This window comes from Ceraceosorus guamensis (genome assembly GCF_003144195.1).
Source record: "Ceraceosorus guamensis strain MCA 4658 unplaced genomic scaffold IE81scaffold_110, whole genome shotgun sequence".
NCBI classification, from domain to species: domain Eukaryota; kingdom Fungi; phylum Basidiomycota; class Exobasidiomycetes; order Ceraceosorales; family Ceraceosoraceae; genus Ceraceosorus; species Ceraceosorus guamensis.
Window position 1 is genome coordinate 1 of NW_020290105.1, and position 19,438 is coordinate 19,438.

The 19,438-nt window shown below is 54.8% G+C and overlaps 9 protein-coding genes across 9 annotated transcripts; 3 read left to right on the top strand and 6 right to left on the bottom strand.

Moving 5' to 3' along the window:
* On the bottom strand, window positions 1–1,829 carry IE81DRAFT_338408 (HAD-superfamily hydrolase; the record flags this gene model as incomplete). Its single annotated transcript, XM_025515542.1, has 7 exons — window positions 1–127; window positions 223–269; window positions 390–617; window positions 707–1,023; window positions 1,098–1,231; window positions 1,306–1,490; window positions 1,778–1,829. The coding sequence occupies 7 exons, from the start codon at window positions 1,827–1,829 to the stop codon at window positions 14–16; spliced, it is 1,077 nt and encodes a 358-aa protein (XP_025366689.1). The 3' UTR covers window positions 1–13.
* A 1,971-nt stretch (window positions 1,830–3,800) lies between these two features.
* On the top strand, window positions 3,801–6,139 carry IE81DRAFT_326417 (mitochondrial carrier). The gene is made up of 8 exons (XM_025514809.1): window positions 3,801–4,193; window positions 4,298–4,596; window positions 4,941–5,118; window positions 5,199–5,302; window positions 5,375–5,424; window positions 5,501–5,570; window positions 5,647–5,712; window positions 5,796–6,139. Exons 1-8 carry the CDS (start codon window positions 4,135–4,137, stop codon window positions 5,921–5,923), a joined length of 954 nt encoding a protein of 317 aa, XP_025366690.1. The 5' UTR covers window positions 3,801–4,134; the 3' UTR covers window positions 5,924–6,139.
* Window positions 5,735–8,780, bottom strand: IE81DRAFT_21876 (MFS general substrate transporter). Its single transcript, XM_025511022.1, has 5 exons — window positions 8,371–8,780; window positions 8,137–8,276; window positions 7,843–8,035; window positions 7,706–7,761; window positions 5,735–7,597 (listed from the first exon to the last, which is right to left on the bottom strand). Exons 1-5 carry the CDS (start codon window positions 8,605–8,607, stop codon window positions 6,232–6,234), a joined length of 1,992 nt encoding a protein of 663 aa, XP_025366691.1. The 5' UTR covers window positions 8,608–8,780; the 3' UTR covers window positions 5,735–6,231.
* Window positions 8,781–8,800: 20 nt separating this feature from the next.
* IE81DRAFT_350075 (hypothetical protein) lies at window positions 8,801–9,124 on the bottom strand (the record flags this gene model as incomplete). Its single annotated transcript, XM_025516480.1, has 2 exons — window positions 8,801–8,932; window positions 8,993–9,124. The coding sequence occupies 2 exons, from the start codon at window positions 9,122–9,124 to the stop codon at window positions 8,801–8,803; spliced, it is 264 nt and encodes an 87-aa protein (XP_025366692.1).
* A 332-nt stretch (window positions 9,125–9,456) lies between these two features.
* On the bottom strand, window positions 9,457–9,927 carry IE81DRAFT_326418 (hypothetical protein). Its single transcript, XM_025514810.1, has one exon. It carries the CDS (start codon window positions 9,917–9,919, stop codon window positions 9,728–9,730), a length of 192 nt encoding a protein of 63 aa, XP_025366693.1. The 5' UTR covers window positions 9,920–9,927; the 3' UTR covers window positions 9,457–9,727.
* Window positions 9,928–10,899: 972 nt separating this feature from the next.
* Window positions 10,900–12,806, top strand: IE81DRAFT_350076 (tryptophan synthase beta subunit-like PLP-dependent enzyme; the record flags this gene model as incomplete). The annotated part of the gene is made up of 2 exons (XM_025516481.1): window positions 10,900–10,950; window positions 11,022–12,806. 2 exons carry the CDS (start codon window positions 10,900–10,902, stop codon window positions 12,804–12,806), a joined length of 1,836 nt encoding a protein of 611 aa, XP_025366694.1.
* A 385-nt stretch (window positions 12,807–13,191) lies between these two features.
* Window positions 13,192–15,231, bottom strand: IE81DRAFT_326420 (hypothetical protein). Its single transcript, XM_025514811.1, has 2 exons — window positions 14,378–15,231; window positions 13,192–14,263 (listed from the first exon to the last, which is right to left on the bottom strand). The coding sequence occupies exons 1-2, from the start codon at window positions 14,933–14,935 to the stop codon at window positions 13,517–13,519; spliced, it is 1,305 nt and encodes a 434-aa protein (XP_025366695.1). The 5' UTR covers window positions 14,936–15,231; the 3' UTR covers window positions 13,192–13,516.
* Window positions 15,232–15,842: 611 nt separating this feature from the next.
* Window positions 15,843–17,404, top strand: IE81DRAFT_294696 (Ribophorin I; the record flags this gene model as incomplete). The annotated part of the gene is made up of 3 exons (XM_025512066.1): window positions 15,843–16,186; window positions 16,292–17,041; window positions 17,143–17,404. The coding sequence occupies 3 exons, from the start codon at window positions 15,843–15,845 to the stop codon at window positions 17,402–17,404; spliced, it is 1,356 nt and encodes a 451-aa protein (XP_025366696.1).
* A 376-nt stretch (window positions 17,405–17,780) lies between these two features.
* On the bottom strand, window positions 17,781–19,133 carry IE81DRAFT_21949 (hypothetical protein). The gene is made up of 2 exons (XM_025511028.1): window positions 18,900–19,133; window positions 17,781–18,807 (listed from the first exon to the last, which is right to left on the bottom strand). Exons 1-2 carry the CDS (start codon window positions 18,977–18,979, stop codon window positions 17,904–17,906), a joined length of 984 nt encoding a protein of 327 aa, XP_025366697.1. The 5' UTR covers window positions 18,980–19,133; the 3' UTR covers window positions 17,781–17,903.
* Window positions 19,134–19,438: the final 305 nt, after the last annotated feature.

The window sequence follows — 19,438 nt, forward strand, 5'->3', positions numbered from 1 at the left end:
GGGGCGCTCGATCTCAATCGAGATTGTACTGAGCAAGAATGCGCTCAACGGCTTGCTCTGCTGAGCGCGCATGCATGGTGGGCTCAAAAGCTGCCCGTGTGCCTGGCACATACACTCCAGTCTCGACCTACGACGACAGGGGGCGGGGCGCAACGCGTGAACGAAAGAGTGAGCGCTTCCAGAACTTTCACAAAGTCAAGAGCTTCAAGCATGTTTTCTCACCAATGCAGATTTCCAACCAAACGCATTGGCCCCTGCAATGTCGGAGGCTGCGTCGGAGGGCGGGGGAGAGAGAGAAGGAGGTGCGCTAGATTTCAGTCCGGAATTTCTCTGCTCATCCTGCCCGTCTTGGACTCGTCTAGGCGCGCTTCAACAGCGCTCACACTCACCGGGATTATCACCGATCATCCACACATCTGCAACATCCTCCGCTCCCAATCCTTGCGCCTGTGCAAAGCCCTTGAGCTTCTTTTCAGCAAAAGCATACGTAGCACGATGAGGTTTGCCGAAAGTCGTCGCTTGCAACTCTCTGCCAGACGCCGCCTTGTACACTGCTCGTGCAGCAAGCTGGAAAGCGCCCTGCCCGAATCTGGGCGTGGGAAAGGAGTTGGTCCAGACTGTGTGCAGTGTTCGAAGCTATTTATGAGCTCGACTGACCAAAAAAAGGGGGGGGGGGGGGGGGGCGCATGCTCACGCAGGCACTCACTCAGATCCTCGTGGGTGAAAAAGACGGGGGCTTGCGGATGCGTGTCATCACCCAGCGTCCCAATCTGACCAGTCGGGCTTCGCAACACATCGCACATGAGCTGAATGTCCCCTCCCCAATCTCTCGAGTCGTGGAAAACGATGACAGCCCCGAAGCGTCTCTCTGACACTGCCTCGTGGTGATGCCGCTGCTCGGCATGACGTTTCAGCCACGTTCGACCTTCACTTAGATTGCCCTCGGGAGCGTCGTGGAATGGCCAAACATCGGACCTCCATGAATGCACCTCGGAGGCTAGAGTGAAGTTTTTGAAGCCGTAGCTAGAGAGGTGGCGGGACGTAATCGGTTCGATGAGCCTGTGCGGAATTACGTCTAACCGGCCTGATGCACTCACCCGCGCATCACATCGTGCACCGTCCGTACTTTGGACTCGGAGGCGCCGCCAAGAACCAGCACGGGTCGATCTGCATACGAGGGCACGAGCTCTTGCAATACTGTGTGCGCTTGAATGATCTGTTCTTCGGAGACCTGTCACGAGCCAAGTGCAAGTCGATCATGATGAGTGCCAGCCGCGCTGGAGATGATGTCGCACAGCTGCTCACCTCACTGCGCGTCAATTCGCCCAAGCGCTTCGCTCTGACAGCTTCTGCGTAACCGCCTCCGTTCGTCAGAAAGACGTGGGGTACTCTGAATGAGAAGGCATGGTTGAGTCTCTGAAAAATGGGCAGAAGACCTTCGATTGGGTTTCCTCCTCTGACAAGAACGCCATCGATGTCGAAGGCAAATGCTGGGATCCTACGTCTGATGCGCTGGTCGGGCTGTGATAAAGATTCTTTGGTGGCTCGTTGATGCAGAACGCGAGATGCCCATGTTGAGCTGAGTGATGACTGTGAGAATCTCCGCTCCCCAGAGCAAGAGACAGTAGCTGCGCTCGTCTTGGGTTGCGATGTCGAGAGGGGTGCACTTGGATTTGAAGGTGGGCCAGCCGTGCTGGACCGAGAAGCGGTAGCTTTCGCTCCGCACCAGCTCGAGTATTCTTGTCGGAAGGGGAATCTCGACCGTGGCTCACAGTACCTTGCTCGCCGCGTGAGCCCACGAGCTTGGCCCGAGAAGCGTCTAGGAGCATCACGTAGAACGCAGCACGTCATGCCGCTATGTCGATGCATACTCCAGGCCTCTCTCAGCCTTGCGTGCCGGCAAGACACTCACAAGTAGCCCGTGCGCCAATGACTGACTCGCGACTATAGCGCCCTCTAAGACGTCGCGATAATGTGATTGCGCAAAGTGCGACGAGGCGGATGAGCCAAGACTAATATCGGCCAGCAATACCGATTGGCTTTGCGCTTTGGCGCAGACAGCAGTCGGGAGGAGGTGCGCCGCGCCGCGCTATATAGCGCTCGTGATTATTGAGACGCCCGTCCGGCCAACTTGATTTGATCTGAAGAACGATGGCGCTACGATCGCGCGGAGTAGACGGAGAGAGATTTTGGTCGCTCTTGGCTGAAAGGTTCTTAGATACTCCAGCGAATGCTAAGTGCGCAGGATAGCTTTCGGGGAAAGCTAACATCTGCACCTTGTATGCGCTTGAATGGAGAGAGACTCAGGCACTTCTCCACCTTTGTCTTCACATTCGTGATGGTGGATGTCCATGTTGAGAAGCTGCGTGCGTCTCGGCATGGCGAGAATGTTGAACTTTTGATTCAAGATTGACATGAAAGCCTGCAACTGGGAGCAACAAGCAACACGAATCGGTCCGTGCACAGCACGTCACGTGTGCGTCCCTAGCTTCTCCGTTTCCGGGCGGACCAACAAACAGCGCGCAGCTCGAGATCATTCTACGAGCTTCAAAAAAGAGACATGACCGACGGTTGGGGAATCGCACGGATTTGTTGAGCTTGGTGACTGTTCAGGTGCCGCGGAGATGGGGCGAAGATTTGACAGACAAACTTCTTCTGGACGCGCGGCTTGCCGCAAATTGCGAATGTTACATCTTCATCCAGGCAGAGATGGCAAAGGCCGCGCGCGCATGTTTGCAGTGAACAACTGATGAGTATGAGCTTGATATTGCGCGGGAGCTAGCCTTGATTCAACTGGAAGTTTCGAAGCGTGAAGACCCAGCATGCAATCTTGAATCGCAATTGAATGTGAATCGTGTGCGTGAATAGGGTGTGAGCGCGCGCCGCGTGATCTGATCACTCGATCCTGCTGCCCGCTGCCATGGATGCCTGCCCTCTCACGCGCGCGTGATGGACGTGTGACGGTAGTTAAATTCTTATTAACATTCAATTCAGATTAAAACTCGATCAGACTCAAAACTCACGACTGACTTGAATGAAGGTGCTGCTAGACTTCTCCTTTGTCCGTCATCATCATTTGCACGACTATTACCATTATTGTGACTGATTCACGACGAGGCTCGCGCCCTAATTAGTGGCTCTTTGAAAGCAGCCATTCCATAGCGTCATGCAAGCCAAGGCGAGGTGGCAAGATGGGTACATGTGCGCACTTGAGGAAGAGGCTTTGGTCCTATAGCTAGCTAGCTAGCTGACTGCATCCCGCTGGGCAGGGCAATCACAATGAAGCGCTGCTTTCATCATCCCAGCAGCAGCAGCAGCAGCAGCAGCAGCAGCAATTAACATCCAGCGCTGCTGGCATCGATTCAAAATTGTCCTTTTGGGACCGGATCTTCTGCAGCGAACAAGCGCGCCTTTTTGGCGCGTCGTGAGAAGCCTACCGTGCGCGTAGTGTATAGCTTGCATTTATGCGCGCGCCGCGGAGGAGAGGTCGCACACCCTAGCTGCTGCTAGACCGGGGCGCACATCTGTGAGGCGTTGGTTGCTGCGACGCGATGGTCGATCCAACAGAAACGGATCGCGGGGCGGGCGAGGCACGCGCACATGAACCAAAAGGTCATGCATGCACTCGCTGCTAAGACTTGGATCCGTGCGTGCATACGTACATGCAGCAAGCTGCTTCACGATTCAAGATTGGGTCGGGTCGAGAGTCTGATGCGCTGCTGCTGCTCCTGCGCCTGCACCGCAATTGCTATCGGCACCTCGCTACGGCGGGCATTCTTGGGTTCTTCCCCCCAGGCACACACACACACACACACACACACACACACACACACACACAGAGCACCTCGATTGCGCACGAGCCGATCTTTTGGACTGGTGACTGGTTTGGATTTGTAGCAGCTAGCTGCACTCTTTCTGACTGTGACTTGTCCATCCCTGACCCTCATCTCCATCTTCTCCGCCCAACACCATACCATCGCTCCGGTGCTCTCTTAGCACTCGCACGCCCACCTGCGTGCCAGAATAGCTTTGTCTGCTTTAGACTTGACAGTGACAGCTCTGCAATCCACTATTCCTGCATCAAGACACTACCAGCTCCATTCTTCGTGTCTTCGCTTTCGGTCCCTTCTCAAAATGGCACCTCAACAGAAGGGCTTCTCATGGTCCAACATCGCCGTCGGCGCAACGATGAAGTGAGTTTGCTCAGCGCAGAGCCAGAATGTCTGGCGTACCGCAGCTTTTCCATTGTAGGGAAGGTGACTGGCTGATGCGCACCTCTTCACCTCATCTTTCTCAGCATGTTCGAAGTGTCGACGCTTGGACAGCCTCTGGAGGTGGTCAAGACGCAGATGGCTTCCAATCGCAAAGCTTCTATGGTCGAAGCGCTCAGGACGGTCTGGTCCCGTGGTGGTGTATTGGGTTTCTATCAAGGTCTGATCCCTTGGGCTTGGATTGAAGCTAGCACAAAAGGTGCTGTCCTCATCTTCACTGCTAGTGAAATCGAAAAGGTCGCAAAGACTGCCGGCGCTAGTCCTGGCACTAGCGGTCTGCTGGGAGGCATGGGTGGAGGTATTGTTCAGGCGTACGCGACTATGGGTGAGTGGATGACCAATTTGGAAGCGTGTTGTTGGTAGCGAAGTTGTTCCTACGCTAGGCCTGCTTTGCAAGCGCTTCGCATGCCCATCGGATGAGTACACGCGAGATCGCATGCCGGATCGACTGGAGAGCAGGCTGTCTCTTTGCAATGCGGCTGTATGCGGTGCTTGACCCGTAGCAGGACGGTGCTTCAATCACACCTTCTAGCGGCACAAGTTGTAGTAGGCTCCAATGGATGCGGCACAACTAGCTGGAGACAGAAGCAGCATTCAGAGTCTGCATGTCAATAACCGAGCAGCCGACGGATTCAGAGCACTCACAACGTCATCGCCTCGCTTTCTCAGGATTCTGCACCTGCATGAAGACTGCAGAGATCACTCGTCACAAGCAAGCAGCTGCGGGTATTAAGCCTCCAGGAACGTTCCAGGTCTTCATGGATATCTATCGCCGTGAGGGAATAAAGGGTATCAACAAGGGTGTAAACGCTGTTGCTGTGAGGCAATGCACCAACTGGGGCAGTCGGTGAGTTGGAGAGCCCCTTGCCGGAGCATCAGGCCGAGTTGCTGACAATTACATGCAAAATGCTTGACTCGCCTGCGCAGTATGGGCTTCGCCCGTTTGGCAGAGACGCCTGTTCGTGCCTTGTCCGGAAAGACGGAGAAGGACAAGCTGAGCGCGTTGGAGAGAATTTTCTGCTCTTCCATTGGTGCGTGTGCGCTGTCAGATAGTATGCCACTGTTTTGCTGAACACTTCGGCTGGCCCAACGGATCCTTGCAGGCGGTGCTCTTGGATGTTGGAATCAGCCCATCGAGGTCATCCGAGTCGAGGTGAGCTGACTGCCGGGATCAGAGACTGTGTTGACTGCGGGCTAGGACGCTGATGACATGGCTCTGCGCGGGGTAGATGCAATCCATGGCGAAGGCTGAGCCAGGATCGAACAGGCCTGCCAAGTTGACAATTGGCAACACGCTTGGTGAGTCAGCAGAGTGGGACTATTAAATGCAGTGCCTGGATCTGATGTGCGCACTGCTTTTGGTCCCGCCTGACAGGATACATCTACAAGGAGAACGGAATCAAGGGCCTTTACCGAGGTGTCACTCCACGTATCTTCCTCGGTGAGTGTCCTTGCCACTGCTAGAGCCTATCACCAGCTCTGATCATTCATGCGCTGCCCACTCTACTGCCTGACTACTTGCAGGCATTTGGCAGACGGTCTGCATGGTCAGCTTCGCGGACAGCCTGAAGGCGTACATTGCACCAGCGGCGGAGAATGCAGCTCACAAGGTAGAGGAGCTCAAAGATGCGGTCAAGGAGAAGGCCTCGTAGGGTGCCTTGTACAGTCGCTCGCTTTTGACGGACGTGAACAAATATTCTGGCGCAAGCAGGCAAGGGAAACGATAGAAAACATCACAAGGCTCTTTGAGCAGCACGCTCCCTCGCTGTTTTCTCCCACGCGCAAATCCAGATGGTGTCAATATGCGGCCGTACATGGGGGTTTTGAAATTGACATCTCTTGCGTCAAAAGAGATTCGTGCATCAGAGCTGTACAGATATCGTTTGGCAGTAGTGCAGGCTCTTTGTGGCGAGGGGATGGGACTGACTGCGTATGCGGGACGGATGGGCGAGTATGCGGCTCATTTGGGAACTCCACCTTCTAAAGATGGTCTAGTCGTGTAGACCGTGACAGAAGAAGGGCGTCGAGACTGGTCTGTGCGGTTCGGAGTTGGTCCTTCTTGATGAGCAGAAGCATTTTTGCTGCCCGGTTGCCCTCGCGCCTCGCTCGCTTGATCTGTAGACGGCGCATGGCGTGTCGTTTGACTGCATGCCCGTTTCTTCTCCAACGATTGCTCGGCCTGTTCTCGCAGTGCGGCATCGTCCTCCCTATCAATCGTCTTTTGCTTCATCAAGAACAAGGCGACGAAGAAGCTGAAAGCGCCCAGACTTGCGAGGAGGATAAAGACGTTTCTGAAACCTTTTCGATAACCTCGTCTAAGGGCTGCAATGTCGTTGCTGTTGAGAGCTTGAGCAGCAGCGCCAGATGAGGCTTTGGTGCCATCGTTGAGAAAAGTGGAAGGGTTGTTGAGCGCTTGTCGGATTCGTTCATCGTCCCAACCGGGCAAAGGTGATAAGAAGGATGAAGCGCTGTTGTTGACGATGGTTCCAGCCAGCGCAAGACCTAGAGCGCCTCCCAAATTCCGCACAAACATTCTCGTGGCAGTCACAGCAGCCATTTGTTTTCGGTCAACGGCACCTTGAATGGCGATCAGGCTCGGTTGAAGCGTTGCTCCCACTCCTACACCTGCCAAGAGTCCAAAGCCGATTTGTTTGCCTAGATTGGAAGACTCGTCCAGCGTGCTGAATAGACCCAGCCCGATCGACCACATCGCCCAACCCAGCAGCAAGATCTCTCGATAGCGCCCTGTCCAGGTGATCAGTAATCCAGAAAGCGTCGAAGCTACGGTCTGGACGACCGTCAAAGGCAGGATCAAAGCGCCGGCGACCGTTGGTGTGTAGCCGTAAGCAAGTTGGTAGAACTGCGGAATGAAGTAGACTTGGGTTACAAAGAGCCAACCGTTGATGGTTTGAGTGATGCAAGCTCCGCAAACGATGCCAGATTTGAATATTTGCATGGGCATCAAGGCTGGTCTCGAAGGTTTGTCGCCCCAGTACTGCCAGAGACAAAAGACGAATGCTGTTGCGACACCGATCAGAAGGGGCACGAGCACGTGCACGCTGACCCAATCGTAATCGCTTGCCCAAGTCAGACCGAGCACCACCAAAGTCGCGGCTGCGAGACTCAGAAGCGCTCCGAGCCAGTCTATGGCCACAAATTTCTTGCGCCAATTTCCCGTCACTGGTTTCAAAGGCATCCAGACCCACGCTGCGACTGCACCCACGAAGGAGCAGGGGAGCATCAGCCTGAAGATGTTTCGCCATGACGAGTTGGAGGCTAGCGCTCCTCCTATCACTGGACCAACTCCGTTGGACAATGCGACGACTCTACGAAGCCACCAGAAAGAAGTGTGGTCAGTCTGCGGGTCGGACACTTGTTGAGGCGGCCTATATGGTTCTACAGGCGTAAAAATCATTTGCGTTCTGCGGACTCACGCTCCAAGAATGCCCTGATATTTGCCGCGTTGCCTCAAAGACACGACGTCTGACACCTTATGGTCATGACTCCCTGCGGCGTCAGCGACTCCACTCACCGCTCAGCATGCTATTCAAGCTCATGAGAGATGACTCACGATGATCTGTGCCAGGGTCATCAATCCGCCTCCGCCCACACCTGTTATGGCTCTGAACACGCTGAGTGTGATGATATCGGGGGCCAGACTAGATGCCAAGGATCCGAGGAAGAAGACGGCAAGACCAGCCATCAAGAGCGCCTTTCTACCCGTTATGTCGCTTACTCTGCCGTACAAGAGCTGACAAGCCGTGCTTTAGCCAGCGAGGCCCAGACGCAAAACACTCAGCCAAGGACGCAAACAAGACAGGATCCGAATCGGCTTTACAGATCTCGGTATGAAGTGAAGACTCACCTGCTGATGAAATATGCGGAGCTCACGAAAGAGGATTGAGCACCCGCGTTGAAGTCGGAAGCTATGATTGGTAGCGCAACGCTCAGTGTCGTCTGATCCATCAAAGCCACAAAGTCGATCCCTGCCAACGCCAAGAAGATCTGGCCAGCAGGTAGCAGGACCGCGCAAAAATTGGATCAGGATCAGCCGAGTAGAGCTGCTCGAGACTAAATGTCGACGATCCTAGCTACGCACGGGAATCAACTTTCTAGGCGGGAGATAGTTGGTCTGCTCGTTGAATGCGTGACTTTGCTTCTCCACATCTTGCGAGACAGGAGAAGCACTTCCGGACGTGTTTGGAGATTCCACCCTAGACGCAAGCCCTTCTGGGCTGTTGATCAAATCCATTCCACCAGACGAGAACCTTTCTCCAGCAGATGTGGGAGCGGATCCGATCTTCGGTACGCCTTTGACGTCTTGTTCCGCTGACATTTTGGCAAAAGATTTGAGCACCCTCGTTCGAGTCAATGTGGTGCGCTCTCCGCAGGCCTGTCTGCGCAGTTGGCGCGTTTGTGCAACTTGGCTTTATACGTGTAGAGCGAGTGATCGAGTTGACGAGGCGGTTGATGTTGCAGCCTCTTGACTTGAAGCTCGACGTACAGCAGATGCAGCAGCGAAAGCACCCTTAACTCTCTCGACCAAATTGTCTCGGGACGTCACTCGAAGGCATTTGGCTTGGTGCCCGTGTTGCTGGAGCTTGAGGCAGCTTCAAATTCGCAAAATTCGCGAGAGAGGCTTCAAGAATCTTTTCCTCCTCCTGTCGGTGTCGGAGTGGAGGTCAGCATCGCACAAAGTTGGGGAGGTGAGTCGAGCGTACAAGCTGCACTGTTAGAGACTTTTTACGAACGACCTTGCCGGTAATTCGCGGCTGCCCTAGCTGTGCCAGGGCTACTTGATGGGAAGAAAGAATGACGGCTGCTTGCCCCATCGCCTCCGTTGATGGCGACATGTCAGACGCTACGGATGCGCTCTTCCATCCAGACGGTCGGCATTCTGCGCCATGACTGCACCCGTGTGGACGTGAACGATGCTGCTTGCTGCTTGCTGGCTGTGGAAGGTGGATGCGAGAACGCAACGGTGATTGAGAAGGGGGACGCTCGAGTTGGAGTCCCATGCAGCAGCATGCACCTCAAAGCTCGTGCATGACGCATTCACTCCCCTGATTCTTCACAATTTCTTGGGCAGGTCTCCATACTTGTGCGCTATTTTAGCGTCATCAGACAACGTCGGAGTGCAAAGCGGGTACCCTCTCGGTGCCTTTTTCTCTTTTGGTAAGCTGCTACCTACCTTACTGTACATCTATCTCCTCTGGCACCTTTTCGCCTCTTCTTCGACGAGCCCTCGACTCTGCATCGACCTCGAGGGCAAAGATGCGCGCTATTCCAGGATCGACGCACCACGGCCGTCGTCCACGTTGACTTTTTTTTCTTGGCAAACAAAGCGTGGATATCTTCTTGCCAGCATCCGCCGGCCCCTTTCGCGCACCACTTCTGCTCGCACAGTAGCGCCGATATGAGGTTCGATGTTACTGCGAGAACGGGTAAGGTACTCTTTAAGCTTGTGCTTCCCTCGCTATGCTGGCAACTTTGAGGTAAGCGGCCCGAGTACAGTGCCAAAGCATAATTGTCATTGTTACAGCGACAGTGTGCTGAGCGTGAGTGAGAGGCGCAAGCGGAACAAGCGCAAGCGCAAGCGCAAACGCAAAGGCGGGCCCACGCTCGTCTGCAGCGCTCACCAAGATCATCTCGGAGCCTTTCTGGCTGCAGGTGGGTGCTCTCGCGCCTTGCGATCAGACATTCACGCCATCACGTCACTCATCTTCGAGATACATTCTGGCGACGACTGCTGCTGCGCGAACGCTGCTCGCTTATGTTCCTCTGACCCTTGGTTGTGAGGCATCTAGTCATGGCGACATGGGGAAACCTAGCTTGACCTGCACCGCGAATAGAAACGCGCCGTCGGCTAGACGACGCGGCAGGAGATCCACGTTGATGACGGTCCGCCGTTGCACTTTTCTTTCGACTTCGGAGTCGTGATGAGGAACCTCGTTGAGTAGCTGTGCAGCCTCGAGGCTGTACGAGGGCATCAATCCTGCTGCTTGCGCTACACAGACTTAGATTGATGTGCTAGCTTGGCACATTGCGCGTTCGCAACAAACACTCACAATTGCTCGATACATGGCATCTGAGCAAGCTTGCCAAGCATGGCGTTCATCTACCTCCCTAGCTTACCCTTCTAGGCACTGCTTCTACACCAGCAATGCTGCAGCGGTAAATGTATGAACAAAGTTCACGATCAATGAGGACTTGACAGGCGTCTGCAGCTTGTAGCGTCCAAAATTCTGGACGTGCGAAGGCGGATCTGCACTCAAGACTCATGGTCCAAGGGGGTGCACGGTGCATAACGTGGCCAAACTTGCTCAACAGCTCTCCCTTCACTGGTGCGATGGGGGTCTTGCAACACCTGCTGAACGGCGCATTCTTCGCTTGCTCCTCTTCGAGCTGACAGCGAAGACGTGCTCCTCTGCGATGTTGGGACAAGCAAAAAAAAATCTTTGCGTCGGACCGACTTGACCATCGATTGGTTCCCAAGTCGACCTCAAAAGGAAGGTCTTTGAGGTGCGCGACAAGTCGCTCCTACTCGTGAAAGCTGCCTTCTCGACAAGCACTCACACAAGTCAGCTTGATGGAAATCCCGGCGACCACCCACCACACCCTTCACACCATGACACCTGCTCCTAACAATGTCTTTCGCGGCGAGCGGTCCCTCCATGATGTGAGTCTGAGCGCCCCAACTCGCCATACTTAGGACAATGAAGTAAATTGATGCCATCTTCGTTCCCGCAGTTCTACGACCCTGAACAGAACCCGCCTACACCGCTCGTGGAGCTACCAGAATCGTTGAATCCCTTCTTGCGCTCACACAATGTTCACGTCTACGTCAAGCTTCACAGCGCTTTGCCCGCCGGCAACGTCAAATCCTTGCCGGCGCTCAACATGTTGCAGCAAGGCGGAATCGATGCGGGTTTCGCGCTCGAAGGTCAGAGCGCGGCCCAGATCTCGCGTCGAAAAGAAGGCTCGGAAAAGGTTTCTCGAATCGTCGAATACTCTAGCGGCAGCACCGTCATTTCGTTGAGCATCTTGGCGCGCATCATGGGCGTGGATGATGTCTCTGCCTATCTCTCGAACAAGACTTCGGACGCAAAGTTGAAGCTCATGCGCTTCTTTGGACTCAAATTGCATCTCTTTGGAGGCCCGTCGCAGCCTGAACCTTTGGATCCGCGCGGCGGTATCTATAAAGCGCTGCTACGGGGTAAAGAAGAGGGGTCTTTCAATCCCGACCAGTACGCCAACCCGGCCAACTACGAAAGCCATATGCGATGGACGGGACCTCAATTGGCCAAGCAGCTGCCCGAGATGGACATTTTCGTTGCTGGTATGGGAACTGCTGGAACCATGACGGGAACAGGTTTGGCTCTCAAGAGGCTTTTGCCGACGGTCAAACGCATCGGTGTGACCACAGCACCTGGCGATCGAGTCCCAGGACCTCGATCAGAAGCTCTTCTGGCTCCGGTAGAATTCCCATGGAGAGATGCGATCGACGCAATGGAATGGGTGGGATCTGCCGACTCTTATGCGCGATCCATCGAGCTTTGCAGAACGGGATTGATGTGCGGCCCTTCGTCCGGATTCAACCTGCAGGGGCTGTTCCAGCACCTTCGAAGACACATTGAGGTCCACGGCGACCTAGACGCTCTGCGCAAGCAGCCCGGAGCACCCATTCACGCAGCTTTCATGGCTTGCGATGGACCTTACCAGTACATCGACGAGTACTTTTCCAAGCTGCCGACGGAAACTTTTCATCCCATTCAGAACGACGTTCTCATTGGTGTCGACCTGTACCGTTACGACGACGCGTGGGAGCTGCAGCCCCACAAGGCCTTCGAGCTGGCCTATACTTACAAGCTGGAACAGTGCGAAGCTAGCAGCAATGAGGAGCACAGCAAGTCGACGTCGACGAGCGGATCCGCTTCCGTTGAAGAGCTTGCTGATCGACTGGCTGATTTGCGTCGTCCTTCGGCCACACCGAGCGACATCAGCGTAGAGAGCAGCACATCCTCCATCTCTTCTTCTTCCTCCGCATCCGACGCAGGTTTTAGAGCGTCAAAATCCTCCAGTGCTACTTCCACAGCTGGTACGTCTCCCGAGAGGAGCAGCATAGCCACGCTTCGCAAAGGCGTCAAGCTTCTCGACCTGAGAGGATCCAGCGTTAAATCTTCCAGATTCTTTCAAGCCACATCTGTCGAGCTGCAGCACGTCAGCGAAACTTCTACGGATCCCTTTAGCGACCCCCATTTGCTCGCTGAACAGTGGAAAGAGCTCGATTCGCTCTTCGAGCCCGACAACTCGCGAGGTCTAGAGATCTTGAGCAGCAGCAGCAGCGTCGATTCGCAAGACCAACCATCAGCAGCAGCAGCAGCAGCAGCAGCAGCCCAGATTCTGGTCGTCTGTCAAGATGGAGGCGCTTCGCGCATCGCCACTTCCGTCCTCAGACATCGCGGCTACGAGGCCAGCTTTGTGGCAGGAGGAGCGTCCAGCTGGACACAACGTGGCTGGCCAGTACAGCTCTGATACCATCCCACACTGCTTCTTGCTTCTCACCGCTCTTCCACTCCGCAGACCTTTCCGCTTCGCGCAACCCGCCTGTAGACCTGAGCCTTCGCACGTCTCGTCTTTTTTTTTTTTTAAACTTGCTGAGCACAGCTCGATCGAGGAGATTGCCATGTGGATCATTTGTTTCAGGTTCCCTCTTGTGAAGTGCGCGCTGACCGACAGGCAGCGAGCCACATTTTCCCTAAGGGAGCGAAAGTCCCTCGGCACGGAGAAAGTTGAATCCTGGTCGCTTCGAAAGCTGCGTGGATTCGCATGTATCACACTGGCGCCGGCATGGGACCAGAATCGAGCTCCCTCTACACCGCATGACATTCCTCTGCAAAACATTTGGCGATTTGCAAGTGCCTGAGGTTGCAACTACGTGTCTGTCCCCCTAGCCCCTCCCTCCCCCCAGACCCTCCTTTCCTGCACTCCTCGCATCCGATCCCGCAGCCTTGTTCTGAGCATTTCAGCAAATACATTCTCGGATATCCTTCCATTCCTTGCTCTTCCGTCGTCTCCTCGCCCAGTCCCACCTGCCGCCCACGATCCTCAGGAGAGCGTTTTCAAAGATCTTCCCATCCTTTTTTCGTTCTGATCAGCCAATATCCAGCCTCTTTACGACTTGGCGGGCCCAACTTTGCTCGCCGCGCTTTCCTTTCTCAACGTCATAGCAGCGACCCTGGCGTTTAATCCGCCGTATTCCTCTCTTCAGTCGCGACGCTCGTCGCAACACCCGCAGCGCTCGCAGCGACCCACTCTCCCAACCTCTTTACAAAAGCTCCTGCCCGCTCCGTACCTCCGAGTCCTAGAGGTTTCGCATACTTTACGGGCAATGCTGCAATCAGCGTCTGATCCGAGGCGGACGGCACGGGACCATTGTATCGAAGCTTGCTCAGCGTTCCAGAGAGACGGACGGTCAGGTTGCCTGCATTGATTGTCGAGGAGGCGGAGGAGGCGCTGGCTTGAGAAAGGTGCTTTGTCCGAGCCTGTGGAGAGGTGTAGAGCGTGAGATCGTACGTTGAATTGCTGCCACTACCATTGTGCGGCAGGGCCTCTGCAGCTTGATCCTCTGCAGGTCTGGCTAGTGCAATATCAATGCCCGTCAAGGCGGAAAGCAGCTCCAATTTGCCTTGCACTTCTTGTTCCCTCCCTCCAACAATCCCATCAGTACCGTGTGTCCCGCTACCATTGACATGCGATGACAGTCGTTCGGAAGCAGGCGGAGGACTGGGACTCAACACGTTCTCGTCAGCTCTCAGCTTTTCTTGCGGATTCCGAGCGGCTGCAATCCGACCCCGTGATGACAGCGTTAGAGCGTCCAAGTCGGGCGCGCTGCCGCTGAGAGGAACAGGTGAAGAGCTTTTACGTGCTGCTGCTGCTGTTGCTCTGTTGTGCGCGTGCAGACGCAGCGAAGGGTCCGTCTGATCTGATGCCTGATGTCAAGATCGGTTAGATGGGCGTACGAGACGGCGTCCACTTTCAGCTCAACTGCACGTCGATACAGAATGCACTCTGAGCGGCTGCGCTGCATCGGTCCTGACGCTCACCCGAATCTGATCCCAGACCGCCTTCTTGTCGAAGCTCTTGAGTGCCTTGTCAAAGTCGAAATCCTCCTCGTACTCTTGATTTGCTTGCGTCTGACTCGCGACGAGATTTTTGGCTTTGCTTTCCTTCTTGGGCGTCACAGACATGGCCTTGGGACCTTTGGGAGGCTCAGCATGAGCCAGCGAAGCTGAAGCTGCAGCGACTGCTGCTGCCTTCGCAGCCCTCTTCTTTGAAGCTTTGCTCGATGTTGTCTGAGGAGTTGATGGGGTAGGGGGGTAGGAGACGAGGGAGGAGCTGGGCGTCGAGCCTGAAGGGACTGTCAGTTGGTTGTACGAGCTTGAAGAGGCGCCGACGTTGGCCGTGCGCTCCCCAATCATTTCAATACCAGCGATCTTGCTTCGATCCACTGTTTCCAAGGTGTTTCCATCGTCTAGCAAGAGCTTGAGGATGCCGCTAGATGCGTCTATGCTTTGTATCCTACCGACTAGAGTATGGGAAGATGTGCCGCTAGAAGGATGCAGGGTCAGACGGACCCGAAGACCGATGTATGCTGATGACATGATAGGACGTGATGCGCTGCAACTGAAGAGCAGCGATGAGAGGTCGACGCGATGGGATGGCTGATGATGCGGACGCTTGAGAACACGGCAAGTTCGACTGTCAAGCGTGTCCTGGCGCTTGTTCCGATTCTGATGGTGACCTTGCACTATTGTGACCCGAAAGGCAAATCGAATCACTGGCAGGCGCTCTGCCTCGGCAAGCTTCGGTCTGAGACGAGTGAGATGAGATGATGGATAGAAGGCAATCCTGTGAAATCGTGAGCGTTGGTGTTGCAGCTTCGCGTGCTGCGTACGTGTTGTGAATGTGCTGGTGTGCGTGAACACCGGGGCACGATCACGTGTTCGGATCTGCCACGCCGCGCACGGGCTTTCGCTTGCGCGCTGCTGCTGGTTATGTGTTGCACCGCGGCTGCGAAAGCTTTCCTACGCAAGTCTTCGAGTAAGGCTGCTGCTGCTGGTCGACGTGTCATGCGAATCACTGAATGTCCAGACCTGCCATCTTCACAAACACGACTGCTGGTGCCTTCCGGCTGCCTCCCATCATCACTTCGCAAAGCCTGTATTCGCGGTAGTACAGGCAGCCCATCTCGCCAAGATGACGTCGCTTCGAGCTGCACAGATTCATTCAGCTCGTGCCACCTTGGCAATGCTGCTGCTTTTGGGCGTCCTGAGCACCCAACTCGTCCTCCTGGTCAGAGGTGCGAGCGCCAAGGACTACACGCTGAAGTCACTGCAGCACAACATCGATCTGTCCGGTAGCACAACGAGTATCTCAGAAGTGCACGAGGTCGAGCTGAACTCTCCCGAGCTGTACGCCAATGATCCGCCCGTTTACCATTTTCTTCTCAGCGCGGAAAAGGCCAGGGGATTGAGTTGGATGGAATGCACCGCTAAGCTAGGAGCCGGCATGCAGAGTACCGATAGAGCTATCCTACCTGTCAAGCGACACTTGTCGCCCGATGCTTCGGGTTTGTCCAGCTTGGGTAACGCGACCAATGCGCCTGGTGTGCACTTCCAACCCACCTCCACTCCTCACCTCTTCTCCATCGATTTGCCGCCTCGATTTTTCCAGAAACAACACCCCGAAGAGCCAATTCCTAGTCTGGTGCTGCAGATCAACTATGTCACGCTCCACCAGAGTGAGCCTTTGCCCAAAGCTGTGGCTCAAAAGGAAGAGATGTTCTTGCATTGGACAGGCGACGCTGTGCCGCTCGCATTCTATGGAGCCAACAAGGCAAGGACGAAGATTCGGTAAGTCATGACAGGGTACCTCGCACAAGGTGTCGCGAATGATGCATTCACGTGCGCAAGCTAGACGCATACATGCTAATGAGTGAGCCCTCCTGACCCACTCAGCACATCGACTCCAAAGATCCTTTCGCATTCCCTCTCTCCCGCCACCGCAAGCTCGCCCAAAGCCGAAAATGCCGATAGCGAAGCGACTAAATCGGGAGCTGCAATCACCTATGGGCCCTGGGTATCGGTACCATCCTTCTCAGACAGCCCATCTCTAGCTCTCGAGTCGCGCCGCGCAGCATCCGTCCACTACAAGCACGACGCGCCAGTGATCAGCGTGGTTCGAGCGGATCGGCACGTCGAGATTTCCCACTGGGGAGACAATCTTGCCATCGACGATCAGCTCTGGCTGCGCAACGACGGACCGAAGCTCAAGGGACATTTTTCGCGCATAGAGCATCAGATGGCACAGATGTACAACCGAGACAATTCTCATACGCTCAACAGTCTGCTCTTGCACCTCCCACCTGGAGCCAAGGACGCTTACTTTGTCGATGCGATTGGAAACATTTCGACAAGTCACTTCAGACCTACACCAAACGCTCCTCAGTACATCCATACAGCCCCTCACAAATTGGCAGCTCACAGAGCTTCCTCTTTGGATCTGGTACCTCGCTACCCCTTGCTGGGAGGCTGGAATTTCACCTTCAGTATCGGCTATCACCTCAACCTGGCCAAAGGCAGCTGGGGCAAGAGAGTGCTGGTAGATGGACAGGAGAGGTATAGCGTCGCTGTACCATTCTTAACTCCCATTACTGATGTGGCGGTTGACTCTGCTCGAACGACCATTGTGCTGCCGGAGGGCGCAAAGTGAGTGTTGAGATCTATTGTCGAGCGACTTGGACGCCGCACCTGAGCCCTGCTCACATTCCTTGCTTGCTTTCGCTCATGTTGCAATGTGCCGAATCAAGGGACATTACCTACGCCGCGCCTTTTCTGCTGGACAGCGTGGCGCAATCCATCTACACCACCTACCTCGACTCGACCGGTCGACCATCGTTGGTGTTGGAAAGAAAAGCATGCTCGGATCATCATGGACGCAACGTGTTTGTGACGTACAAATTGGACAAGAAGGATCATTATAGGAAACCGGCAGTCATTACTGCCGTCTTTTTTGCCGCCTTTTTGGGCGCGGCCTTGGCTAGGAGGTTTGAGGCTAGAATCAAGACGTAGCGTTCTAGCTGCGCAGAGTCGCTGGGATTCCCAATCGGACACTCGAGGGTTGCACGCTTTTTGTTAAAAGCCGGCAATCGTGTAGACGAGCGATGAATGAAATGAAAATGGCAACTTGTTATGTCGTTGCGCGTGCGTGCGTGCGGGCGTGCGTGCGGAAATGTGTGCCGATGAAAAGCGTTGATGACCCGCACTCACGCTGTGAGCAAGTGATCCGGAGATGCACGACTGTAATCACGAGCCGTTCGAGGTAGGGCTCATTGTGGCTAAAGCGATAATACGGTGAAACATGTCCTTGGCATCTTCGCACGAGGTATGGGGCGCACGAGCATTGAGGTACAGAAGACGAAAGGTTGTGTAAGTAGGGGGCTTGGGCGAGTGCGAGAAGGGCAAAGCGGCAGACAGGAGGGATGGGAGGCGAGGCAAGCAGGAAACGAGAAGAGGGTAGGAGGTGTGAGAGGGAAGAATGACGTGAAAGACTGGAGCGCCTTTGGCAGCGCTAGAAAGTGCCTCCTGACTTGCTGAGCTGACCGTACTCTTTGAAGAGGTCGGGCAGGATGGAAGCCAAATGGGTCATCTCCTGCGAGTCGTGGAAGAATTGCTGCAGAGAGAGGGGTCTACCTGCGATGATGTTTTTGATGCCCAGCAAGGCGGCAATCTGGTTGATGGGAAGGAATTGACCCAGAATAGGAATCTGCACTTGAACATTGTTTCCCAAAAAGTAGCGCGAACGCAAAATCAGACCGCCGGGAACTTCGTGCCAAAAGTGATACATGTTTGCGATCTTCAACGGCGTTCCTTGAGCGTAGATCTCGCCAGATGCGGAAGCGACGATGCCGTTGGGTGCCAATTGAGTCGGATCCAACCCGATATCGCTGACGTTTTTGAAATGAATATCAATGGGCAGCAATTGATCTCCGATGATCTCGTTGATGTGATGAACCGCACCGATGTACTTTTGTTGGTTCAAGAGATTGGGATTGTCCAGCCTGTCCTTGTAGGTCGAGTCGATGGAGACGTGTCCCCAAGGATGCCAGAGGGAATAACGAACGCTTGCGGCCGAATGCCACCAGAACCACCAGGTGATCATTTCGCCAGTAACGCCTGGCCAGTAAGTCTTGCTTGCTACGTAGCCTCCACCATCGGGGTAAGAGCACCAGCCGCTCTCTCCGGGCAGTTCGTTGGTGATGGGCGTTTGCAAACGACGAATGTCCGAAAGATCTTGCTTCAAGGCTTGAGTGTTGCAGTTCAACGACTGCTTTCCAGCATCGATGGCTTCCTTGTAGAGGAAGAGATCGGGTCGAAAGTACTTTGCGAAGGGTTGACCGGCGATGTTGCGCTGATTCTTGACCAGATTGTCTTGGTATTGCAGAGAGTAGTACGAATTGGGAAGAGGTCCGGTGCTGTGCTCAGATGAAACGAGACTCGTGGTGGGATCAGCACTGACGATCTTCTGTGCAAAGCAATGAAAGGGTGGGAGCATTCTCTTACTCACGTTGGTAGAGTGGGTGCACCGTGGGTTGTGGAGGCGATGCCGAGCGCCGCAGCGATGATGGAAGCGACAACAAACTTCATCGCGTTTTGATGTACAATGAAGCAGGAGGGCTATGGGGTGGGTCAGAGAGGATTGGAGGAGTGAGCGTGGGGGAAAGTAGTAGAGATGGTTAGGAGGATGGGTGAAGAGGCGGTGGGGGCTGACAGTTGTGGTCTGAATTTCTCTGTGTGTCTCGCTCTTATACAAAAGTCACTTTTGCGGTCTTGCGAGAAAGGCAAGGCAAGGGCAAAGGAGAGAGTCTGAGTGTGGATGGCACTCACACTCATCCGACTCGCATGCCTTTCATCAATGCCGCAGGTACGGGGACGGGGACGGGTACGGGGTAGCGTCTACTCGCTGGTTTTCCCCGCATCCCAGCAGCAGCTGATGCGCATGTACTGTATGTCGAACTCACATCCTCCACCCTTCCATACGAGGCCTTTGCACTGCGTCGCCACCAGAAGAGTCACAAGTGCATGAACCGTACCTACAGACAGAGA

Bases quoted from the DNA above. Each gene is read 5' to 3' on its own strand.
- IE81DRAFT_21876 (XM_025511022.1), bottom strand. From the start codon at position 8,607: ATGTCAGCGGAACAAGACGTCAAAGGCGTACCGAAGATCGGATCCGCT. The intron at 8,277-8,370 runs GTGCGTAGCTAG...CCTGCTGGCCAG, and splicing joins CGCCTAGAAAGTTGATTCCC to ATCTTCTTGGCGTTGGCAGG. The intron at 7,598-7,705 runs GTGAGTCCGCAG...GTGGCTTCGTAG, and splicing joins TATCAGGGCATTCTTGGAGC to AGTCGTCGCATTGTCCAACG.
- IE81DRAFT_326418 (XM_025514810.1), bottom strand. From the start codon at position 9,919: ATGATCTTGGTGAGCGCTGCAGACGAGCGTGGGCCCGCCTTTGCGTTT.
- IE81DRAFT_326417 (XM_025514809.1), top strand. From the start codon at position 4,135: ATGGCACCTCAACAGAAGGGCTTCTCATGGTCCAACATCGCCGTCGGC. The intron at 4,194-4,297 runs GTGAGTTTGCTC...CATCTTTCTCAG, and splicing joins GCCGTCGGCGCAACGATGAA to CATGTTCGAAGTGTCGACGC. The intron at 5,425-5,500 runs GTGAGCTGACTG...TGCGCGGGGTAG, and splicing joins TCGAGGTCATCCGAGTCGAG to ATGCAATCCATGGCGAAGGC.
- IE81DRAFT_326420 (XM_025514811.1), bottom strand. From the start codon at position 14,935: ATGTCATCAGCATACATCGGTCTTCGGGTCCGTCTGACCCTGCATCCT. The intron at 14,264-14,377 runs GTGAGCGTCAGG...TCTTGACATCAG, and splicing joins CGGTCTGGGATCAGATTCGG to GCATCAGATCAGACGGACCC.
- IE81DRAFT_21949 (XM_025511028.1), bottom strand. From the start codon at position 18,979: ATGAAGTTTGTTGTCGCTTCCATCATCGCTGCGGCGCTCGGCATCGCC. The intron at 18,808-18,899 runs GTGAGTAAGAGA...ATCTGAGCACAG, and splicing joins GGTGCACCCACTCTACCAAC to CACCGGACCTCTTCCCAATT.